This window comes from Coturnix japonica, unplaced genomic scaffold (assembly GCF_054131305.1).
Source record: "Coturnix japonica strain WE unplaced genomic scaffold, WE-NBRP24 Scf040, whole genome shotgun sequence".
Classification (NCBI taxonomy): domain Eukaryota; kingdom Metazoa; phylum Chordata; class Aves; order Galliformes; family Phasianidae; genus Coturnix; species Coturnix japonica.
Window position 1 is genome coordinate 617,867 of NW_028188943.1, and position 21,020 is coordinate 638,886.

General features: G+C 43.4%; 1 protein-coding gene and 1 long non-coding RNA gene across 2 annotated transcripts in view; both read left to right on the plus strand.

Moving 5' to 3' along the window:
• The first annotated feature begins 8,060 nt into the window (after positions 1-8,060).
• On the plus strand, positions 8,061-9,672 carry LOC146752893 (uncharacterized). The gene is made up of 3 exons (XR_014940256.1): positions 8,061-8,198; positions 9,257-9,349; positions 9,586-9,672. It is a non-coding gene; the product is annotated as an uncharacterized LOC146752893 (long non-coding RNA).
• A 3,681-nt stretch (positions 9,673-13,353) lies between these two features.
• LOC146752894 (nuclear pore complex protein Nup153-like) overlaps positions 13,354-21,020 on the plus strand; it is a 28,800-nt gene continuing 21,133 nt past the window's right edge. The window contains exon 1 of the mRNA XM_085531238.1: positions 13,354-13,531. Coding sequence (XP_085387364.1) covers positions 13,412-13,531 — 120 coding nt within the window. The 5' untranslated portion in view covers positions 13,354-13,411. The remainder of the gene's footprint in view (positions 13,532-21,020) is intronic.

A 21,020-nucleotide genomic window follows, 5' to 3' on the forward strand; every position in this document is an offset into this window, starting at 1 on the left:
CAGCCGTGCTCTATCATCTAAATTACTTTTGGTGACCTAATCCTTGCCAATAGCTGTTGATAGTAACCATAAATGCAAACTGACACGTGAAACCTGTTTTGTTCAACTTCAGGCAAAGGCTGCTGAATTTGCCTGTTCATCAAATTGTTATGCGCCTCATATGTTTTAAAGTACTTCTATTTTCTCTCTTCGATGGTGTGTGATGCCACAGTAAGTAGTTACTAGTTAATGCTGTTTAATTTCCACCCCTATGAAGGGAGACAGGTCATTTTTACACTTTCTGTATATGAGCATGTGGACGTTCAACCTTTGAACTAAACCTTCAGTTTAGTGTTACAAAAGCAACACTAATCCCCATTGCTGGGACATCCATCAAGAAGTCCATTTGTTTAACTGTTCCACACCATAGACATGAATCCTTTGGTTTCTATGTCTATTTTTGCCACAGCATCCTCGTGTTGTCCTCTGTGCTGCCTTGACTTTTTTTTTTTTTGGTAGCAGACTGCTTGATAGACTTCATCACAGCATATTTGAACTGAAGAGGTCAATTGCGTAGCCTGAGCTGAACTCTGTTCCTAGCATAAGTTGTCTTGAGTGGTGTAGCTCTGCAATCCATCTTTAGTTTAAAGCATCTGTCGTGGTTTTCAACTCCTTCTCCATAACTGAAGAACCAAGTTATAACATTCAGAACAGGGCAATACAGTAAAACAGGGACAGGCAGTTTGCATTTGCTTCTGCAACTCTAATCTCATCAGAGTTAAGACAGCCAAGATAAACCTAAGGCAACTTCACACTTAACATATCTTTTTAATGCAGTCATGCTTAACGGTGCTGCTGCTGTATATTCCTAGGGTAACTATGGCCCGTTTCTCAGTGTGTGCTGAAGTGTTTCTGTTTTTAATATAAGGATCTGACTTGAAGAGGAGAAAAACACCCCTTTTCCAAGTTTTTCATGCTGAGAACTACAATTAAAAGTAATTGCTTCTATTTCCAAAGTAAAACATGACTTTTAAAAGCTGTAATATTCAGCAGTACCAGGAGGACACTTATGTCATGTAGAGACAGTTTCGATATTTCACTTTATAGGTGCTCCCATCTGCCTCTCTTAAAGCAGTTCTTCCTGAGAGATGAATGAAGCAGGTTTCTCAAAAAGGCAATATAAAGGGAAGAGGAACACAAAATACCAGAAGTAGAAAAATTAAATAAATATAAATGCCGCATCAATCTGAAGGCATTTGTGCAAATTGCCTCATAAATATAAACAGTGTAGACTGCTGTGATAAGTAGAGGCATTTTAGGGCTGAGATGTTTTGTATACAACTCCGATGCTAATTGTAAACGAAAAAGATTATATTGATAAATGAACCTTGTCTTACTTCTTTTTTTCTTCTTCTTCTTCTTCTTCTTCTTTTTTTTTTTCCCCTCATAAAATAGAGGTACAAATTGCATGAGTTAAATTTGTTTTACCTATAAGCCATTATAAATAAGAGAATCAAGAGAATGTCTGAACTTTGAGAGGAAACAGAACAACGTAAAATGGGTTTAGAAACCTATCTTGATTGGGCAATGAATTGTGCTGAAACAGCTCAACATAGAAGGACATGATCAGAATATCCCAAATTTGGAAATTTAAGTTTTATGCCTGGGAAGGAGAATAGACTGAATTAAAACAAAATACAAGTTCAGATGACATTGGAAGGGGAGATATGGCTTTCTGCAGAGTTTGCGCCTGCCTGGGAAAATCTGCTGTGATCTGACACATCCAGAACAACTGGACAAGTATTGGTTTTGCTGGCTTCCTTAATGTGTTGTTCCCTGGAGTGCGCACTGTGGACAGAGTAAAAGCCAGATGCTTGCCAAATACAACAGAAAGGAATTACAGAATTAGAACCCTTCGCAGCCTCTTAAAACGCTATGAAACTTGTGAGATTTACACATGGCATCACTGCTTTCCGGCTTAATGAATTGGCCAAGTCCATTTTCCACTGCCCTTTGGACCTCCTCTGTAGGTCATCTCCCTGCAGAGACAGGCCAGCTTTTTAGGAGACCCAAGCTTTCAAATAGAAAAGCCATTTTTTTAAAGGCCATGCTCCTGTATCCATAGATGTAGGAAGTACTTTTAGCAGTAAGGATGGGGTAGGTTGGAGCATGTGTAGGAAGGCTGGGAAACCTGATGCCCTGACATCCTGCTCTCCATACGTTTCCTGCAGGATTTGGGGCAAATTACTTTGCCTCTTTGCCTGGCAGTTACACAGTTGTGAAATGGGGACAGCTGTCCTCCTCTATTTCTCAGAGGACTTGTGAAAATAAAGGCATTAAAGATTGTGAAGCCATCTGTTGCTATGGTGATGAGGCTCATTTAGGCACTGAAGCACCAAGATTAGAAACTAATATGTTTCCTGCACAACTTATTTAGAAATATGGATAGGCGGCACTGACGTGTCGGGTCTGGCTCTGCCTCCAGTAACAGGGTTACTGATTTTCATTGGGAACAGAATCTGTAGATTGTAGCAGGCACTCTTTGCTAAGCCTTGGTATGTTAAATGCCTCAAATTGGGTCAGTTGCATAATGCCTCATGGTTGCTTGTTACACCAGGTAAAAACAACGTGCAGGATTTTAACACCTATTATGATTGCTAGATGCTTTTGCATTTCTTGTTAGGCATTCAGAGCTCAGGTGAACGCAGTGGGAATGTGAAAACTTTGCTGGGGAGGTACTGGAGGAAAGAGCAGAGAAAGGGTATAGGGAAATGGATTTTCTTACTTCAGCCCTGCCATAAAGAGCATGCTATGGATGAGTCAGAGGCTGGGGAGAAGGATCAGTGGGATACCTGTGATACTGCTGTTGGTGGGGAAGGATGATTACTTCCATTGTTGCTTTGCCCTGCAAGTGTAAGTTTGATATCTTGAGGCTGACAGATTTTGCAAATCTTACCTGCCTGTCTTTTCCCAATGCTCTGCATCAGTACAGCTAGTGCCGTTTAGCTGTATTGAATAATTCAGGTTGGAAGGGACCTTTGGGTCCTCTGGTCCAATGCCTTGCTCAAAGGAGGGTACGCTTCAAAGCTAAACCAGGTTACTGGAATTCTTGTCTAATCAAGTTTTAAAAATCTCCAAAGATGAGTATTCCATACCCTTTATGGGCCCCAGTTTCTGTTCTGATCCACATTTTTCACTATTATTTAACTAGAATTTTCTTTGATGCTGCTTATCCCTGATGGGTCTTTATTGGACTCTGAGGAAAAACTGCAGTACCTTGAAGCCACGAGACTGTGCTTACAGGACATTTGCTTATTAGCAAATGCTGCATGACCAGAAATCTTCCTGCTTGCAAGGCCTGAGCTTCACCCCACGTGGGACAGCCCTCTGCCACACTGCTGCTCATTCTCAGCCTGAGTCCTTCCTGCATTATGCTGCTGTGCACCATCTGTGTTTGCCCTTGGAAATAAAAAGACTGGAAAACAAAAACCTACTTATGATGAGGAGCTTTAATAAGCACTTGATACAAATAGAGAAAGCATCTGGGGTCGGCTGTAAGATGTTTGCTTTTAAATGGCCTATCAAAGTATGAGATGCTTTCTCTAAATCTGATCTTGAGAGAAATCTGAGTTCTATATCCCATTTCCAGATGGCATAACTTAATATCATGGTGAATTATTTGGCACACTTTAAACAAATTCTTCTTCTCTCTGCACCTGAGACAGAAGCATCATCAAATTATGTCTGGAAAGTTTGGTGAATTATTGTTTCTTAAAAACATAATACAGTTTTTTAGACTTTTCTGGGACCTGGTTAATATTCTCTCTTTTTAAACCTAACATGACTTTTCTCCTATGTGTTTGTGTTTGGGAGTTATTCTAGCACACCATTCTCAACCATCTGTTTTTGTTCAGTGTTTTGAATCTTCTTCCAGCTTCCCTATAGCTCAGAAGTCTCCAATGCAGAGGGAGAATAGGCTCCAGTAAAACACTAGAGTGGTTAAGTGGTTCCAGCATGACCAGCGTGAGTTTGCTCTGTTTTTAAACAATGTGAATATGAACTAAATGAAAATGCTCTGAAGGAGAAGGACAAGGCAGGAAAACTTCTTATTTTCTGTATCTTGCTGAGACTTTGTAGTCAGAAGTAACAGGAAAATTGATCATTTTCTCACATCCAGGTGATGGCGCACATGGCCTCTATTAGCTGACAACAAATTTAGATTATGTTTATGTTGTAGCCAGCTTTGTCAGTAATTTTCTTTTGAAGTAGTAAATAATATTAATTGTGTAGAACAGAAGCATAAATACTCTTCTTTACCACTCTCTGCTGTTTAGAACATTATTTTGAGAAGGATTTGTATTTCCTACAGTTTTTAATATTAATTTGTTAAGTCATTCATGGCGTGTTCAAGTGATTAAGACTCAAGGTCTGCTTTCCTGTACCTCTAGGTCATTGCAATGAATTTCAGTTTTTATTTGCTTCTGTTGCCTGAAGTACAAGCCAACAATCACATGTAAATGCACTTCAGAAATTCCACAGGTGTTCCATGAACACTGGCTTATAAATTGAGTTGAGACAGAATAGGATGCAGCTGAAGCATAAAAGTAAAAGGTTGCAGAACTGTATTCCTGCAGCTGGGACCATGCCTTGGGGGGCATTTATCAGTTCAGACAGCCTCCTGATTAGGACTCAAAGAAACACAGGAAAGCACAGTGAGGGTGGATGTAGGAATAGGGCATTGCAGAACATACAAGCCAAAATCAAACATCTGAGGAGTCAAAATGTCAGATATGGAGTGGCCGAAAAACAATTGGAAGTCAGTCAAAGGATCCCAAAGCCATCACAACCAAAGCAAAATGTGGTCAGAAACAGGGATAAGGCAGGAATGAGTGGTGCTGACCCTTAGAGCAATCTCAGGATGAGGTGTAAGAGCCCCACGTAGCACAGTGGTGCTGTCCCCATGTCCTCCATGCCTGCCTGGGTGCTGCCACCATGCCTTAGGCTGACTGTGAACACTCTCCAACACCTCTGCAAGCTGTACTGCTCAGTTGCATTTGCAAATTCTTAAACACTTTCTCCTTGGCAATGCCTCTGCAAGGAAACGAGTGACACTTAGGTCTCTTTCCTTTCACTGTCGGCCTTGTTCTTTGGCTTGTCAGGGTTATTATCATTAAGGGGTTGCAAAGCTCTCTTCAGCCTGTTAGCAATTAGCAGACTGTGGCCTGGGATTTCTGAGACAGAAGATGTGGCCTTGCAAAAGCAGTTACAGCTGAGAGTGGTGTCTTTGCTGTGCTCTCTTAATGCGTAATTGACTGCTCCAGGGCGGAGGGAATGAGCAGACAGAAGTATCGGGGAAAAGTGTATCGTTCTGCTTTTTCTTGATCTGATCCAAGCACTTGGTTGAATCTACAGTGAGCAAGGCATGCTTGTAATTGGCCTGACTTTTCTTTGCTGGGTTTTGTTATTCCCCGAACTATTTGGAGCTCTCCAAAGTTTTGGTGTTAAGTCTAAAGGAAGGATTTCTGTATGTTATACTCAAAATGGAGTAAAAGGTCTTCAGGGCCAAAAGCCTTTGGACCTTTGTGGTGCTACCATACTGGAAACCCAAGTTAAACACTCTATCACCACTGCAAGCTTTGTCTCTGCCTTAGAAACTGGACTAGTATTTTGTGGACTAACCTTTGTGTCCGTGAAAGCAGACTTGCACTGTGGTTCAGACCTGGTAGAAGCGAAGTTCTGCTGATCTGGAAGAAATGGTTCTTTGTTCCTATTTTCTTCCACTGTTTGGATAGAGAATGTTTTATGAAAAATGACTGTGTTCCAGGTAGCTTTGTTGCAGCTGATAGCTATAGCACTGCCATGTAGCTGTATCATCTCAGTGACTGCAATAAAAGATTCAGTGGGCTTGATTCTGCTCTCCATCTGATGTGTTTATGCCAGCAGGCTTCTGTGGCTGTATTATTGTTTGTTTCTAACAGTGTCAGAACAAGAACAGAGCTTCTGGGGACAAATATAGGTAAATGGAATATTTCTTTGGAATTCAACTCATTCGTTGCTCTCCCTCACCTGTCTAAGAGCAGACTACCCTGGCAAGGCTCTGAACCAACTTCCCATATTGGTCCTGTTCCAAGAAGGTCATCTGAAAAGTTGTACCACTTGGCAGCGATTTAAAAACAAATAATCAAACCTACTTGTCTCATTTCTTCAGAAGAGAGAGAAAGGGCACCAGTCTTAAAGAGAAATTTTTGAGCTGTGAATTCCAAGGAGACAGTGGCATCAACTACGGCCATGACAAAGTTGGAGGAGAATGCAGATTTAAGAATTACTCTATCCTTACTGAATAGTTGTTAGCTAAGGGTAGAGGAGAGTGGATTTTACATGGTCCCTTGGTTAGTGAGCTTGAGTGCATTATATACTGCTATTATGCATTAAATGCACCATGTACTAGACAAGATGTCTCAGTAGAGTTGAGATCTCTAAAGTCAGATATAGTAGTGGCTGTCTTCAGCTCTGTCTTTAGTGTGAACATCTTTGCCAAAGGAGGGAACTTGTTTTAATTGACTTTTTTTTCTCTGCCAACATTTTGCTTTGGTAAAATAAGTGAAAAATCCTATTAGACAGGGGAAGGAAAAAAGAGAGGGACTTTTTGTCCCTCAGTGTGTTCTGAATATTTGAAGGATGTGATGTTTAGAAATCAGTGAAAGCTAGATGGGATTTAAATATTAAGGGGCAGGAATTTGCCTTCAGGTAAAGGATGATATTTGCATGACTCATGTTGTTAGGTGAACATTCCTGTGTATTGGTGACCTTTTACCTTGGTAGCAATGGGAAATATGTTAAGTAGGGGGCCCAGTTCTTCATCATGTTCCACCATAGGAAATGATTAGAGGGAACTCAAAAATAGTGTGTAGCATAACAAGATGCTGAACTAAATATTTTCACTGCTCAACTAAATCTCCCATTGCTTTTAATAACACACTATTTTTTTTTTTTCTTTCTTTCTTTTTCCCATGAATACCATACAAGAAGAGGAAATCTTGTAACAACTGCTATGGAAGCCATGAATTTCACTGCAATTTCATTTCTATAGTTTAAATTATATGAAAGAATATGCTGATTTATCTGCTTAACCATGTCTCTCCTCTGCCTGGTATTACAATTTTCAAGGTATCCAAAGAGTAGGAATGTTTTGGTGGAGGTTTGTATGGTTTCTATAATGCAGCGATACTTGAAACAAGTGTCAAGTATGTAAACAAAGTTTATTGAATTTATTCTTTCCTGTTTAAGTCTTGTACGGGTCAGGAGTCCAAAAGAGAATTAGAAAATGGTGTTCTGCATGTCTGCTAATGATGACTTAGGATTGCTGATACTTACTGAACTTGTAGTGAAAGGTTTTTTTTCCTGTTTTAAGGGGAAAAGATCTATTTTATCAAACTGTAGCCACAAATATTCAAGATTATTTTTCTGATTGGATGTTATCTGAGCTGCCTATGACTGTATCTTTAGTGTCAGTCTTTATGTTGGTCTTTTAGCTGATGCAATATAAAGAAATCATAAACAATGGAGTATGTTTATGTAATTCAAATAAAATAGTGATGCAGATAAAAATAGCTAAGTTCCATTAACTTTTCAGACCATAATAGTGAAACACTTGTAAGTCGTAGGATACGCTTGAATGTCTGTAGTACCAATTTATGCCTCTGCTTAGTCATTCATTTCTATTTAGATCTTGGTGCTTCTGTGCAGCCTGTGATTAGATTGGCAGTTCTCATTTAAACCCTAACTCATTCAGTCTTGGTTATCAAATAGCTTAAAAGGCAAGAACAAACGCTGTTGTTTTTAAGATGTACTGATATATGATTTGCATCCTTACATGTGGTATAGGCTGGATTTACCAGAGTAAATGTTCTTTCATCTGTAGTTTTCTTTGTAGGTATTTTGTGTTTTGTTGTGTGGGTTCAGTACACAATACTTTAAATGTTATATTTGTTCCAAATTCGCTGTTGTAGCGAATCAGAGCGGAGCAGGATGAGAAAGTAGCATGTTTTGTAAAAGAGAAAAATTTTACTTTACAACTCTAGGAAGTGGAGGAACCGGTACTCCCAAAAATATCCCTACCCATCAGTACTGCATCTCTGGCTCCATTCAACTTTAGTTTTCTGACTAGCAGTACTGTCTCATCGTCACCAAGCACTGTTTCAACATCAGTGATGAACAAGGTGAATCTATGTTGTATGCTATAAATGCTTTCCTGTATGAGTCTGTATCTGCTCTTTTGCAAGTTAACTTCTGTGGTGCTCATGAAATTAACTGGTGTTAGTTCATACTGAGTTGAGTAAGTCAGAGCTGTTTTGCAGTTTGGAGAGAAAAATGCAGTTTTTTGATTGTCAATCTTAGACTTGCAAATGTCTGGTTAAAGATAACTGTTCAAACACTATGGAATTTTAGGGAGGTGGGATTTTATGCCAAGTTCTTCATAGTGGTTTTGTCAGAGATAGAGTTAATTTTCTTTATAGTAGCTATGAAAAGTTGCCAGTCTGTGATGAAAACAGTGTTGATAACAGACCGGTGTTCAGCTGTTGTTGTGTAGTGCTTACGCAGCATCAAGGCCATTTCTGCTTCTCAGGCAGCCCTGGCAACAAGAAGGCTGTGGTGCACAAGGGCTGGAAGAGGGCTCGGTCCCGTGTGACCAAAGGGATGAGCCATACCGATAGCATCATGCTTGGCACTAAACATGGGGCCGGGAGGGAAGGGGGAATAATGGGAGTATGTTTGAGGGAGTGAGTAACTGCCTACTATGGTTACGCCATGATATGAAGTTACTGAATTAGAGGTAGCATAAGGTGATCATTCAAGCCTTGCATAGAATGAGCCTAGGGTGCAATAATTGGAATATTACTATATAGGAAAAAACATTAATTGTTCTAGAATACTTGAAATAGTTTTGCATTTTTTGAAGCAAATATCTGCTTTAACCTGTTGAGGAAGTTCTTTAGTAGAGCTGAGTTTAGAGATGTCTTCAATTTCCTGCTTTTCCATCTATTTAGACCTAATTAGCATCTCATCTTTTTCTCTTGGTTTGTGTGATTTGGTTTTAAAGATGATGTCTTGTAGACTCACTAGCAGACTTCATTTTGTTTTATTATTCCTCTAATCTGTGGATTAGAAATAACTAAAACACCAGATTTCTGAACTTCACTGCAAAACTTGTGTTGCATTCTGAATTCAGGTAGTTGCTGCTCTTAGATATAAACCTTTCATTCTTTTGAAAATACAGGTACAACCAACAAGTAACGTTGGCAGTCCTGTGTTCAGATTTTCATCTCCAATTGTGAAATCTACTGAGGCAGAAGTGCTACCTCCATTGTCTGTAAGTAAAATGAAAAAGCTCAACTTTTTATCAGACATTTAGTAGAGTATTGCGGACCATTAAGACAGAGGTGGCTGTGCTAGTGGGGGAAACAATTATGTGGCTTTCTGCCTTATAATTAATCATCCAGTATGTATAGCAAAAATTTGGAGACTTGCTTTCAGATCTGTGCTTGTGTGTGAATTTCATTAAAGTTTCTTAGGTTTCTGACTCTGAAAAACCTTTCTTTTTTGTAGCTGACTGGGTTTACCTTTAGTGTTCCTGTTGTAAAATCGGCAAAGCGTTCTGGATCCAGCGATACACCAGTGACATCCTTACTTACCCGTGGTAACTGCAACTTTAGCATTTCAGTTCTGAAGTGCAGGTTTTCTTTTTTTGGGTATCAAATACTAAATCTGTCCTTTCTGAGCATGTTAGCAATTGCAGACAGTGTTGGGCTTCCACAGTCCTTTTTTCAGTGACAGATCTGCTTTATAAAGTGTAACTAGAAGTTGTAAAGTGGGCTGAATGTTAAAGATTCTTAGATTCATGAAGGTTGGAAGTTGTTGTTTGTGGCAGAAGTGGATGTGTTCTGTTCTTGTTGGATTGTGCCACGAAAGATGTTTTTGTTTACTCTTGTTTCTAAAGAAACAAACCTGCAAACCTGCCAGCAAGGGACTTCACTCTTATGTATGTGTAGGACGTTCTCTTCTGGCTTATGGCATTTAATTGGGGTAGTAAAGATATCTCATTCATCTTTATTTTTATATGAGTGTGTTAGGACACTGGCAAAACCTAACACTCACTTGTAGACTACTTGTTTAGCATAACAGCATAAGGTGGGAGATTGTTCCTGGGTTTTGTCATGAAAATCCTTGTGTTCCCTTCCTCCTGCAGGAGTCTGGCACCATTATTAATGTGAAAGTCAGTTCAAATTGGTTTATAAATCTGATATTTTAAGCATACAGAAGTGCAGGCTTCAGCTGCCATAGCTGTAAAAGTTCTGTGGACTAAGGATGATCCCCGCTGTCAATCTCAGCCTCAGCATTCAGCTTTTGCTTACCCTCCTTAGTGTTAGACTTCTCAGCTCACACTTTGTACATTTACAATATACATATTGTATACGCATGTATACAATATGCTTTTCAACCTGGAAATTATTGGAGATAACTTGTTGACTTAAAGGAGGCAACCATAAACACAAATATCCTAATAACAGTGCTTTAATTTCCTGCCTGTCCTTGATTATTTCTGTGGTATTCCTGATGACTAGGTGTTTTAGTTATGAAGTTATAAAACCTTAAGTGATGACTGTATTCAAAGCAGGTGAGAGAAGGGAGGAAAACTTAGCTTTGAGCTAGCAATCTTGTGCCTTTAAACTACTCATCTTGAAAGGTATCAATGATTTTCTAGGCCTTGGATCTAGTTAACCCTCTGTGTATTGGATTACTTGTTACTTCACAATATATATAATGATAAATAGGTCAGGTTGGAAACAGAATATTCTAAGAGCAGAAATTGCTGTGGCAGTAGCTGTGGAAGCTGCTAATGCCAGGTGAGGCAGTTCCCTACTACTATGTGTGATGTAGGTATACATATATGGAGGTGGGGTAGGGGCATCAGTTTCAGCAATTGCAGCTGGCTCTCTCTAAAGCAGAGAAGCACTGGAGCTGGGCACAGGAATATGTTGGGCCATTCCCTTGTGTGAGCTGGTGATCTTTAAAGGATTAGGTTGAGGGGATTTAGTAACAGGAGCATGACTTGAGCTAGAGGTGAGAGATAAAGCAGAGAGAAACTAGAGGGAAATAACTTGCTTGTGTGTATATATGGAGTTGTTGAAGGGGAGAAACTCAAGACAGTAGGTGTAGGCCTCTTGAATTTGGATGGCAGTGTTACAGCTTCAAAAGCTTACAAGGTTTGCCACTTTATGTGTATGTGGTTTCACTTAGTCTGGTGCAGTTGTGGCCTATGACCAAAGCATGTGAGCCTCAGAGAAAAAGTCTGTGGCCACCCCATTGTTTGAGGTTTCCTATAGGAGTATCCAGTAATGGTTTCGTAAACTCTTTCCATTGGATACAGCTGCAGCAGGGGGTACCTTTACACAAAACCTGCTAGTTTCTTCAAGAATAGTAGTGGAGTGTTTCCTATCTCTTCTCTGATCAGGAAGGTTTGAGGGGCTACTATTAATCTCTAAGTCAATGAGAGAGGAAAAAACAGCTATGGAGAAAGGTTAAAGGGTTCTTAAGAGGATGCATGAATAGTAAATGGTACTTAAGCCATGAATGTTTCTTTTTGCAGGGATGCTTTGGACCAACTGCTTCTTTCTAGCGCTACCTCAAAGTAACGTGCAGATATGACTCACAGGGAAGACTGATCAAATGGCGATGATCACTATCATTCTGCTGGATGCCTATATATATTTGCCTTTTTTTTTTTTTTTTTTTTGTTTCGGCTCACTTTTAGCAACAATTAACTGAAGTGACACGTGTTAACGGGCACTGACCACACCTGCAGATATTTCAGAGTTGTGAGTGTCATACAAGGCCTGTCACTTGTTTAGAAATTGTTCTAAATGGGAAAAACGAAAGTGAAATAAATAAAGCAGCGTTTGAATTTACAGAGGAAATTAGAGTTGAGCATGATAGTCGTGTTCTTGACTATTGACTAAAGATGAGGCCTTCCATGTTCTGCAGGGAGGGTGTTGATAGGAGCCATCCTGCTGCTGCTCAACGTGTATTGACAGTGTGTGTGTGGGGGAAGCTCTGAAAGTGCAGGGTGTAATTCTGCTCACCAGGGGTTTCAAAAGTGCTTTGTATGGCAGTACACGAGAACTGAGAACTAACAGATCCTGGAGGATGACCCTGAAAACACCGGAGGGGGGTTTAAAATGACAGCAACCAAAAAGCATGCAACTACAAGCGAGGATTTATTGCAAATCTTTGGACTGAGACTCCTGCAGCAGTTCCTTCAGTGCTCACTTTGTGTGGACTTTGACTGGGGAAAGGTGGGACGGCTGCGAGCAATCCAAGGGCTCCCTGTGATGGCCTCAGTCACCTTCTGTGTCCCTTCCACATGAAGATATTCTATGCTCGCTGTCTCATTCCACACAACTTTGAGCGTGTTCTGTGCACGAGGAAGCATGTTTGAGTGCTTCCTCTGCTTCCCCTGCTGTGCCAGGGGAGATTCAGGCTGGACATTAGGAAATATTACTTCTCATAAAGGGTAGTCAGGCATTGGAATGCACTGCCCAGGGAGGTGGTGGAGTCACCGACCATGAGTGTGTTCAAGAAACGTTTGGATGTGGTGTTGAGGAATATGATTTAGCTGGGAAGTATTGGGAATGGTTGGAAAAGACCTAGAAGAAGGTCTTTTCCAACCTTGTTGATTCTGTCTTGAATTCTGTGCACTGTAGGCGCCGTGCCTCCCTGCTGTGCCCACTCCCCAAAGCAGCGTTCTAAACGGGCGGTAGAGCTGCACCGTTGCCCTTCCAACACCACGGCAACACAACGGCACATTCGAACGTTCTATTCTTTCCCACTTCACAGGGGAAAAGCGCACTTCAGGCCGAGTCCCGTGCCGGACGCATTTTCTGAGGCGCTTCAATTTCTGCGTGTTTGCGGCCCACTCGCCCACGTTCTCGCCGTGCTTTCCCGCGCAGCCCTGCCTCCACCCGTGTTCGCTGTGCACGCCGGTCCGTCGTGGTTGCTGATGCTTTGGCGCTTCCCGGTGACAAGCGGGCAGCTTGGTGTGGTTGGTCGGAGCCGGAGCCCGGAGGGGGGTGGGGGCGAGCGGGCGGGCGGGCAGCGCGGGGCCGGCCGGTGCCCAGAGCGCGAGGCGGCAGCGGGCGAAGGTCACGAGGCAGCGGGGCTCGGGGTTGAGGCGCGCCCGGCTGAGGAGAGGTGGAGCGGAAAGGCCGGCGGAGCGGAGCTTTGGAGAGCGGGGCGGAGGGGAGGAGCAGGGGCAGGCCGACAGGGGCCCCCGCGCCTTCCAGGCCACGTGGCGTGTGGCTTGGCGGGCGGTGAAGGCGCAGAGCAAGGGAGTGACCCGGCGGAAAGGAGGGCAGCCGAGGGGCCGCGTCCCAGCATGGCCTCGGGTGGCGGCGGAGGAGCGGGAGGAGGAGCCGGCAGCGGCAGCGGCGGCAAGATCCGGACCCGGCGGTACCACCTGGGCACCGCGAATCCTCCGTACCGCAGGAGCAGGCAGGTGAGGAGCGGCGGAGCGGGGCCGACCCTCTCTCGGTCCCCACGTGCGAGGCAGCGGGTGAGGGGCGGGAGGGCGGCCCCTTTTGTTCCTCTCGGTGCCGGCGGCGGGACTGGCAGGGAAGAGGCCTCACCGCCCGGCGGGAGGGAGCGGGGACAGGAGCGGCCCTTCCCTCATCTTCGCCCGCCTCACGCTCCGCGTGCGGCCCGGGAATGGAGGGGGCGGGGAACAAAGGCCGGGAGGTTACAGCCCCTCTGAGCGGCCCGAGGAACAGGAGGGGAGTATGTTGGTACCCAGTGCCTGTGGGTGCCCAGTGCCCGCTGGCTTCGTATGGTTGTGCCCGATCTGCGTCCTGTTCTTTAAAGGAGCGCTGAGTCTCGCGTGCTCCATTGACTGAGCGATGCTGTCCACGTGAGGCTGGCAGCACTCTGTGTGGAGCATCGCCGCGCTGACAGTGCTGAAAGCTCTGACTGAATCAGTGTTGAAGTTGCTGTGTATTTCCTGCACTGATAGTGTGTCTGATAAGCTTCGTGCTTGTGTTTAAAGTAATCGGCAGAGGTGGCTTCCTAGTTCTGCTGTTGTCTGATATCTAGAGGAATTTCTCAGTAGGTTTGTTTAAGCATAAACCTGTGCTGAGAGATGGATGTTTAATGGCTGTTTACAAGGGTGGATAGCGATAGGATAAAGGGGAATGGTTTTAAACTGAGACAGGGGAGGTTTAGGTTAGATATTAGGAGGAAGTTTTTCACGCAGAGGGTTTGTGCCACACTGGAACAGGTTGCCCAAGGAGGCTGTGGATGCCCCATCCCTGGAGGCATTCAAGGCCAGGCTGGATGCACACAGCAGGGGGGTTGAAACTACATGATCATTGTGGTCCTTTTCAACCCGGGCCATTCTATGATTCTGTGATTCTATGTCTGTGGGTTCTGCCCTGGTAGTGGGTGCTGCAGAGCCAACGTGTAGACTAGATCAAGAGTAGCTTGTTGGAGCGGGAAGCTGTAGTGGGTTAGTAAATGATGGACTGAGAGATGCTCTTATTATAGTGAATAGCTTTTTAACCGTATGAGTAGTGTAAACTCATATTACATAAAAGAATGAGCTCTAGGTAGGTAGCTAACTGACAACGAAGTTGAAATTGAAATTAATGAACATATGTTCCTGTTTTCGATATAAGGTTTGCTCTCCACAGGGGATCTGTGATTTATTAGTCTCAGTGATGCATTCAGGAGGACTCGAAAGCGATCAGCGCAATTTAATCTTGAAGTCATACCGGATTCTGATCATTCCCCTTCCAGCTTTTATCATTAAGTAGATTCACTTGAGTAGACCTGCTTGAGATGCTCACGGTCAAAATAGTGGCCCCAAAAACCCTTGGTCTCTTACTGTCAAGCTCTGAGGGTGACTGGGCACTCTGGGCAGCATAGCCGGCAGCTTTGAATCTCTGGGAAATCCAATTCCTTCTTTTTTCCCCACTTGTATGGGGATGATTAGGGGGATGATTAGCGGGATGCCAAGCTCATCACCATCTACTTTCTGGATGTTGTAATTTAACTGTTGTTCTTGGGGATTTTAGTCAGGTGGGAATTCTCCGATCGTCTCCAATATATGCTGCAGTCAGTCTTCTACAAAACACAGTGACAGCTTAGGAAGGCGTTTGCAAGAGGAGGTGCTGATGCTTTTTAAAGGCTATTAGTTATAGCGTTCGTTCAAAATGTGGTAGACCCCGCTTCAGTTTCCTTTTTTTGCCTGGAGCAATCAACCCACATCTTCCACTTTGCAGGCAGATATCCCAGCCGTCAAGCTGCGCGTTAGCTTCAGCTCTCCTGGTTGAAGCTGTGCTGCTATCCAGAAAAAGAAAGCGTGATTCACTGAGCCAGAAAGAGGATATATAAGAAAATGCTGCCCTCCAAGAATGGAGGTGTGCAGGCTCTGGTCCACAGTTTCAGAACTTGTTACTCATTTTACATTAGATGTTCCTGCAGCGAGCATCCAAAGCCTAGTATTTCCTGCCCATATGCTTGATGATTAATCTTTCAAACCATGCTTCATTATGCTTTTATTTGTTTGTTTTAAAGTCTAGTGCATTTTTTAAATCAGCCGTAATAGGAAAGGTGAGCAGATGCAGTCTGGAGAAGAACGCTGGTGACTTGCAATTCATGTGCTGTCCTGGGGGATGGAGATACGGATGCTGATTGTCCCAGAAGTGAAGGAACTTAAACCATGGTGCTTTCCCTCCTGCCTCACAACAAAGGGCACCGTCAGTGGCTTTGTTATCAAACAAATGAGAAGTAGCAGCCTTACTAAGTAAAGGGGATACAGACTCTTCCACTGTGAAGGATTCCTGGTTGGCAGTCCTCAGAGCCAAAAGGGCCCTTCTGTATTTCTAGGTGAGGCATTCTGCAGGTAACATTTAGGAGTTCCTCTCAGCAGCTGGGTTTTCCTAATGGCTGAATGACGACAGCTCCATGCTGTTTGTGTTGACTTTTGGTAACGCCATACTTGGCAAACGACCTGTTCAGTCAGCTGCCTCGTGCTGAAACATCCATCCTCATTCAGCACTACCTGAAGAGTGTGGACACTTGGCCTAAAGTCATGTATTTGCTCTGAGGGCTCAGTATGGTACAGCAAGGGACCTGTTGTTCCTGGCATGTGGGTTTCATCTCCTGGATGTGGCTGGAAGTGCTTTAAATGCTGGGTTGTCCTGGTCATTTAAGTAGGATGATGACTGCAATTACTAGGGTGGGTGTGTTAATGGGATATCTGTTGACATTATTAACTTATTAAATATCTATATGATATCTCTGTGTTCTTATTGTTAGTTTTAGGTTTAGCTTTGCTGTTTTGTGTAGATGTACTGATTAGCGTGGAAGAAACCAGCAGGAGTTGCTACATATTTGTGATCAGTCTGATTCTGACGTCCTTGGGATGATACCAGAAAGATGAGAGGTGCATTTTCTGTGTGTCCTGATTGTAAAGCAGCTCTGCTTGGATGGATGAAGTTTAGTGTCACATGCGATGTCACGTAAGGACAGAGTAGTTATGGGATTGGGAACTTCCACTGTCTGCAGCAATGCCTGAATCATTGCATTATCACTAGATTCTATAATGAACATGGGCCAGTTATAAGCTCGCACTTGATTTATGTCTGGGATTTCTGTGGTGTGCAGTGCCTGCAAGCAGTGGGCAGGAGTTTTATAAACTGCTGGGTTTATTTGGGGATGAGATCTTGAAATCATGCAGAAAGTTCCTAGAATATCCTGTTGAGTAATGTAAGTTAGTTCTTGTAAATCTTAGGAGGGAAAATCTTAATCTATAAAAATACTTAATCTATTAAGAATGTCCATGGAGAGCTAAGCAAGTATGGCTATCGGTTTCATTCTTACCAATAGGATTATACCGCAAAGTGTGCTGAAGTGGTTGTGTTTACACTTGTATGTCTCTCTGCTGGTTTTGATTTAGTAGCAGGTGAGCACATCGGGCTCAACGTTTGTGAACTTCCAGAACTAATTGAATCATCATCCTTAAATGATGTTTCGTCTCTGTTCCAACAATATCAAATTGTATTAGCAAAACAGGTGTTTAAATCTAATACTTGGCTTTGGAGCGGCGTCGTATCCTGGTTGGGAAGACCTTAGCTGAGATGCTGACAGTTTTCCCTCACTGAAGCTGTCAGTGCTGTCAGTGGTACGACAAGCAGTAGAATCTGATTGCTGTCCCATTTTATGAATATTTTGATTTCTGTCTTGCAAAGTGTTTTCACGACAGCCTTGGGGGCTAAGTGTTGGAGGAGAGCAATCTTAGTGAGCGGTGTCTTCAGACAGAAGATTTTAAAGTAGATGAAAGAATGGTCCCTTAGCTGGGACACTGACACGGCCTTCATTTGCCAGCGGCTCATCATTTCCTCCGTGTTGTTTATTCCTCCAGTCGGTAATTAGCATTGCTTCTTGCTTCCCTGCTGTGTGGGAACTGAGCTGCTGATTCAGAAGACTGAGGGTAGAGCACCACATTTCTTCCGCTTACCTGAAGAAGTTTGAGCGGAGCTATTTTGGATCAGCACGACTGCTACGGCAGCACTGTGTAACAAATTTAACATAAGCAGGATGGATGGCTGGCTCAGTCAGCATGGCTCACCCAGAGATCAGCAAGGACCTCAGCATGGTCTTCTCTATTATTTGTGTAGACAGCTTGGTGAAATACATGCTCATCAAGTAGACTGCCAGGTGGTTGGGCCAGACTAGCTGACCATTGGCCTTAAAGAGTTGTGATCTGTGCTGCTGAGGGACACTGACAGCCAATTGTTAAGAATCTCCTGGGGGTTGATATTTGGACTAATTCTGTTTTAGGTCTTTAGGAAGCAACAGGGACAAGAGAAGGGCATGCACCCCCAGCTGGCTCCTGGGTGACAGCAAACTTAAGGGGGCAATGTCCGAATGCTGAAGGGCGAGGCTGCAGTGTTTCTTGACAGTAGTGGGCTGACAGGAACCTTGTTTTGTTGGGGTATAACAACCCCATGCAGTGGTACAGGTTGGGGAAAGCGTGGCTGTAAAGCTGTCCAGCAGAAAAGGAACTGGAGGTGTTAGTCAACGGGCAGATGAACATGAGCCATCAGTGTGGCCAAGGACACCAATGACATCCTGGTCTGCATAAGCTTCGTACTCACTTCTATGCGTCACCACTTCAGGCTGTTACTCCCTCACCTCTGTTAGTGAAAGGGACTGGAAGATTACAGAGCCCTTTAAAGCCAAGGCAGATGGGTCATCTGAAAATGGGGCCAAGGCGAGCAGGAACTGGCTTGTTTGACTGCCTGAAGCGTAAGTCATTTTGCAACTTGCTGATGCAGTGTTTGTCATAGTGGTATTCTAGATTATTTTACAAAAAACACTCATTAATTAAAAGATCCTCTCAACTATAACGTTTGCTTTTCTTTGTTGTTATTGGAGGGAATACAGATATATTCCCCTTCTTTTGACAAGAGAAGACCTGAAGTCATTTTTCTGCTGTCTAGGAAGTGGCACAGCACTAAAGCTATTGTGGTGGGGCGGTAGCACTGACGTTTTCAGGGCGGCAGTTCCTTTTGAGATTCTGTAACTCATCTTCTAATTGCACTTGGCATTTAATTATAGTGTCTCTGTGCGTGCTTGGCATGGTTGTGATTGCCATCTAGTGCATGGGGACAGGACTAGGGGTAATGGGTTGAAACTACAGCATAGGAAGTTCTGCACGAATGTGTGCAAGAACTTCTTTACGGTGAGGGTGACGGAGCACTGGAACAGGCTGCCCAGGGAGGTGGTGGAGTCTCCTTCTCTGGAGATATTCAAGACCCGACTGGACGCCGAGCTGTGTGATGTGGTGTAGGGAGCCTGCTTTGGCAGGGGGGTTGGACTCGATGATCTCTAGAGGTCCCTTCCAACCCCTACAACTCTGTGATTCTGTGATCTTTTTTAAAGTAAGCATAGGCTCATGATAATCTCTACTTTTGTTGCAGAAAAAAATGTGTGTGTTAACATTTATACCTCTGGAACTAGGCTTAAAGCTACAGTTTTAACACACATGCTTGCTTTGCAAATACCTGTGCCAGCAGAAAATTTTCTTTCTCCTTGGTAAGGTTGTTTATTATTGTCTCCATAACGCTGCTGTTGGAAGGAGTTGTGCAAGTGTGTCCGGAAAAAATAGCTGACTTTGCTTTGAAGCTGTAGCTCTGCTTTGAGACAAACTCTTTTCTGTGTGAATTGGGTCTCGTGGCTCCTTCCCCTCTTAGTGCTCTACCTCTGCTTGTCTCTAAGGTATCAACCAAAGATTAAAACTCTTCATCTGCACCGGGCATGTGGTCATTCTAATATCACAGCTGCTGTAATATCAGCCTTAAGTATTCACTATGATAGTATGCAAAGCTGCAGAATACATACAGATTTGTAGAACTGTATGCTGTTATCTACAGCCACTGAGTAAATCTCTGTGCAGTGACAATCTTTTTTGTTTGGTAGTGGTAAGATAATGGTATTTAGAGATCCACTTACGTTTGAGAGATGCTCTTGATTCTGTCAGATGAACTGTGGAGAAGGCACGTGGCCAGAAATATGTTGCCCAGGGCCCCGTCCAACCTGGTCTTGAACACCTCCAAGGACGGGGCATCCGTGGTGTCACTAGGATTTAAGCTATAGTTACATGCTGGTTTACATACAGGAGCACACCATACACTGGCTTTTTGCACTCGGATGGAAGTGATGATGATGGGCTGTCGTCTTCCTGCTGGAAATCTGCAGGCAGTGCCAGAATGCAGAACAGCACCAGTGTCCCTGGGTGTTCATTCTAGAGCTGGACTAAGAAAGGCTCGTTTATCACTATAAGAAGGAAGTACTGGCATCTGAAAGCGTAAACCCTTCTTCGTGGTCTTTGGAAGTAAAGTTGTACTAGTCCAGTTGCCTTAAATAGTTGTTTTTTTCCACTGTCGTATAATTGATGACATTGCTGTAACATATTGTTCTTATTAAGTCATAAGTTTTATTGTCTGTTTTCTAAATGAAATATCAAACTCTGCTGTCCTACATCCAGATTGAAACCACTCCCTAAAGGAAAAGAGCACGGCGAGTTCGGAGCCATTCTGCATCTGTGCTGCTGCAGGAGACAACCATGTCACATTTCCATTTCTGTCCTTGCTTTTGCATTATCACCACTGTAACTAAATAGTGAGCTGTTGCAAGCTGAAGGTGAAATTCTGGCTGAGTTGGTTTGAAGCAGGCCTGGTACGGCTGTTCATGGTTGTGTATCTGTGGATATTTGCTCAAAGGAAGGTCTTGCTGCTTCTTTATCTTGTCCTGCTGCCTGATATTTCTCTTTCTCCTGAGCCATTTTCGTTGCACTGCGCCAGCTGAACTCATTAGTCCAGCAGAGAAACATGCGCTTTTTGCCAGATTAACAAATTCAGCTAGTAAGGAGAGCAGCCTGCTGCGCCAGAGCTGGCACCGGGTAATGTGGGGGATGGAAGGAGCCTGAGTTCTGTTGGCTATTGGCTTTTATTTCTTTATATCAACCATTTCAGAAAATGGTGTTTCAAAGTAGTAAATTAGGCCACCTGCTTGCTTACTCTTGGGTGCCTACAGCACATCATTTGTTTGGAGTCGCATCCCAAGGCAGCGAGCCTCTGAGCTGCAGCTGTAGTTACTGTTGCTGTGGTGGTGCATGTATGTGTTGGTGGAGACATACCCAGCAGTGCTGCAGGTGCTTGGGGGGTACCATGTTCGAGGAGCTGTTGTAAATATCTGTTCATAAGCTATTGGATCTCTTCTCCACGTTCTGTGTTTTGTTCTGCTTTCCTGCCGCTGCTGTTTTCAGATGAGCTTAGCGTGTGAGTGCATTTAACATCAGCAGACAACTGCTGGAACTGAGAGCAGCTTTCAAACTGCTGAAATCAGTGAGTTAATTCTGAATCTGCTGAAGGACCAAAACGTATTCCCTGACCAAATTGCTGCTACTCACAGTTTGGATTCTCCCT